The 2,926-nt window shown below is 45.6% G+C and overlaps 1 protein-coding gene across 1 annotated transcript in view; it reads right to left on the bottom strand.

The window, feature by feature from the left end:
• The window catches only part of aebp2 (AE binding protein 2), a 5,794-nt gene that overhangs the window by 1,383 nt on the left and 1,485 nt on the right, over positions 1-2,926 (bottom strand). Inside the window, exons 2-6 of the mRNA XM_017438212.3 lie at positions 1,684-1,906; positions 1,076-1,183; positions 819-1,005; positions 403-527; positions 262-329 (exon numbers count right to left, since the gene is read on the bottom strand). Of these exons, the coding sequence (XP_017293701.1) occupies positions 262-329; positions 403-527; positions 819-1,005; positions 1,076-1,183; positions 1,684-1,906 (711 nt within the window). The remainder of the gene's footprint in view (positions 1-261; positions 330-402; positions 528-818; positions 1,006-1,075; positions 1,184-1,683; positions 1,907-2,926) is intronic.

Here is a 2,926-nt window from a genome sequence, read left to right as displayed (position 1 = left end):
AGAAATGCTCATGAATGTCAGTTTAGAAGCTATCAAAGTTCTCAAATAAAGCACCTTTTGAGAATGTCAATGTTTGTTGGGAATTATCTTACAAAACTAGGAAGGATTTTTGGTTTAGATATTAAAAGTTATGGTTGTTTATTGATTTTAGTAAAAAAAAAAAAATGCAACTTTTAGGAAAATGCTCCGTGAACTGTTTTGTGTCGTCAGCTTAACAAACTGATATGAAACCATGAAAACGTCCCTCAGGATGGAACTCACATGTCCTCGGGCGTCCAATGGAGCAGCACCTTCACTTTCCCAGAGTCCTCTCTTCTCCTAGCCATCACCTAAAAACAACAACAAAACACACGTTGTCATCAGCTCAGGCCTCCTGCTGAGCGTAACGAAGCGCGAGCCCACCGTGCTATGGAAGACCACGCTGTGTCCGTTGCCCAGGCTCTCGATGTGCGTCGCCAGATTGAGGCAGATGGCTCGATGGCGAATGGCCTCCATGGTCTGAGCGTCGAAGAAGTCATGAGGTCGTGCTGGGGGAACAAAAAAAAAAAGTTCCAGAAAATGTTAGGACTTTGCGTAAAATGCTCTTTTTATCCTCAGTCCTCTCACTGCTAGTTAAGCTAATTAGCTGCAAAATTCTCCTCCAGCTGTTTCTTATTCGCACTACTTCCTTTTAAAGCCTTTTTTTTGCACCTAATCCAACATTTTAATGGTGTTGCTGCCATAAAACTCTAAATTACTGTGTTTCTGTCTTCAAAAATGGTACGATTTCTTAGTTATTAGTTGGAATGTGTGGTTGTGATGAGGCGTGCGGGTCATACGTAGCGAGCGCTTGTATTTGGTCCTCAGCTTCTTCCGTTTGTTGAGGCCAGCTTTGGACGGCGACTCCTCCTTCACCTTCCCCTGGCCGCTCGCCTTGGACGAACCCTGGGAGCTGAAGTGCGTGGGCACGTGGCGCGCCAGCCCGCCCTGGGAGGCGAACGTGGCGTTGCAGCCCCCCACGACGCACTGCAGAGAGGAGGACACAGAGTGAGCGTGGCTGGGACGAGCGTCGCCGCGGTTTTGGACGCGCCGTTACCTTAAAGGGCTTGTCGCCGCTGTGGGTCAGCATGTGCCTCTGGAGCCAGCTCTGACTGGTGGAGGGGGTGTTGTACACTTTGCAGCCCTTCCACAGACACACAAACACCTGCAGGAAAACAATCAGAATTATATACTTTTATCTTTTCATTAAAAATGTTTTTGCTTGTACTTTCCACTGTTATCTGCAAAGGAATAATCTGGAAACTTTCCAGCCAATCAGAGCAGCTCCTCAGCTTCAGCCAGGTGTGAAAACAGGAAGTTAAGCCCAGTACTTCCTGTTGAAATGTGTTCAATTAGACCCAATCTGATGATAATTTTTTGACAGTAAATGGATTAATGGTTGGTTGGATGGATGGATGGATGGACGGACGGATGGACGGATGGTTGGATGGATGGATGAAGATGCATTTAGGATTTGGACTTGTTACATCTTCAATTGACTTTTATTTTGAAATTAAAGTGAACATCTGTTTCCTGCTTCTCGGTCCGGTGGACCTTTGGACATGAATGCATTCATGCATGTTGTGCAATTATTAACTGACCCTGTGAAACACATTATCTACATTGTGCGATTATTTGATGCTGGCTGCACACACACACACCCACCCCTCCTCTCTGCCCGTCCACATGCGTGCTTCGGATGTGCTCAGCCAGGTCGGGGCTGCTGGAAAACAGCAGCTGGCAGTGATCCCAGCTGCAGGTGTAGCTCAAACACTTCCCCGCCGCCGCAGCGCCCCCTGCTGGTGGGCCGCCGCCGCCGTGACCGTTCAGCATGGCTGGGGTGGATCGACCGCTCGACGCGACGCTCTCTACATCCATCAAGGTGGAGCTGATGATGAGACACACACAGAAAGAAGGACATGAAACGACACGGTGCCGCTGCTCTTTGGAGGGAAATCTAATCGGCAGGACAGAGGTGTCCAAGAATCAGGACTCTTGTTCCGTCCAGGGACCAGATTCTGGTTCTGTTCTGGACTCAGATCATCGTCTGTAAACACGGCTCCACTGATGCTGCTTAAAGCTCTATCAGGAAGGGAAGAAGCCAGATGTGAACACCACCTAGAACCTCTGGACCAAAGAGGAGAACTGATCTGAGGTCAGACGAATCCAAATTTGAAAATCTTAATATAAGTCCTAGAATGTCTTAAAGGAATGCATATCACCCGCCACTTCATGCCAGAGGATTAGACTAAGATCTACAATAATTGTAATGTTCTGAAATCTATTTTCTTGTTAATTCGGTTTGGCTTTAATTGGACTGATTCCAAACGTTAATCAGTTAGATGTAACCCCTGATTGACAGCCAGGAGCTGCGTCTAATTAGGACTTTCCGAAGTGGAACTCCTCCACTTCACTTTCTCCTAAATCTGCACAGTGGTTGGTGAGATATTTCGCTAACAAACTGAGCAAAGATCTTGAGAACTTTTAGCTCTGTGGCTGCACAATTATATATTTATGGTTGTTTTTGTGTTTCTAAAAGGTCGTCTTGAATTAGGGGTGGTTCCAAAAGCTGATCAGTTGTTGTCCATCAGATGATCTGGTAGGAATTTTGTTTTGTTTTTTCCTCCAATCAAAGTAGTGCTGGGCGATATAACGATCCACATCGTGGGGATGATAGAAAAGTGTCTATAGTGATATATTTTCTTCTATCGTTTCTATCATAATTGTATCAATGATTCATGTAAATATTTCATAACGTAGGCTACGACGAACGTATTAGTGTTGTCACTTTGCATACATTCAGTTTATAGAAGTGATAAATAAGAAGAAAAAATAACTATTTTGCGAAGAACCTCCGTTTTGCGACATGACGCTGCTTTACGTGTGGGTTTGCGACATGCTTTACGGC

The sequence above is a fragment of the Kryptolebias marmoratus genome, linkage group LG1 (assembly GCF_001649575.2).
Source record: "Kryptolebias marmoratus isolate JLee-2015 linkage group LG1, ASM164957v2, whole genome shotgun sequence".
NCBI classification, from domain to species: Eukaryota; Metazoa; Chordata; class Actinopteri; order Cyprinodontiformes; family Rivulidae; genus Kryptolebias; species Kryptolebias marmoratus.
This window is presented reverse-complemented; position numbering and strand designations above follow the sequence as displayed.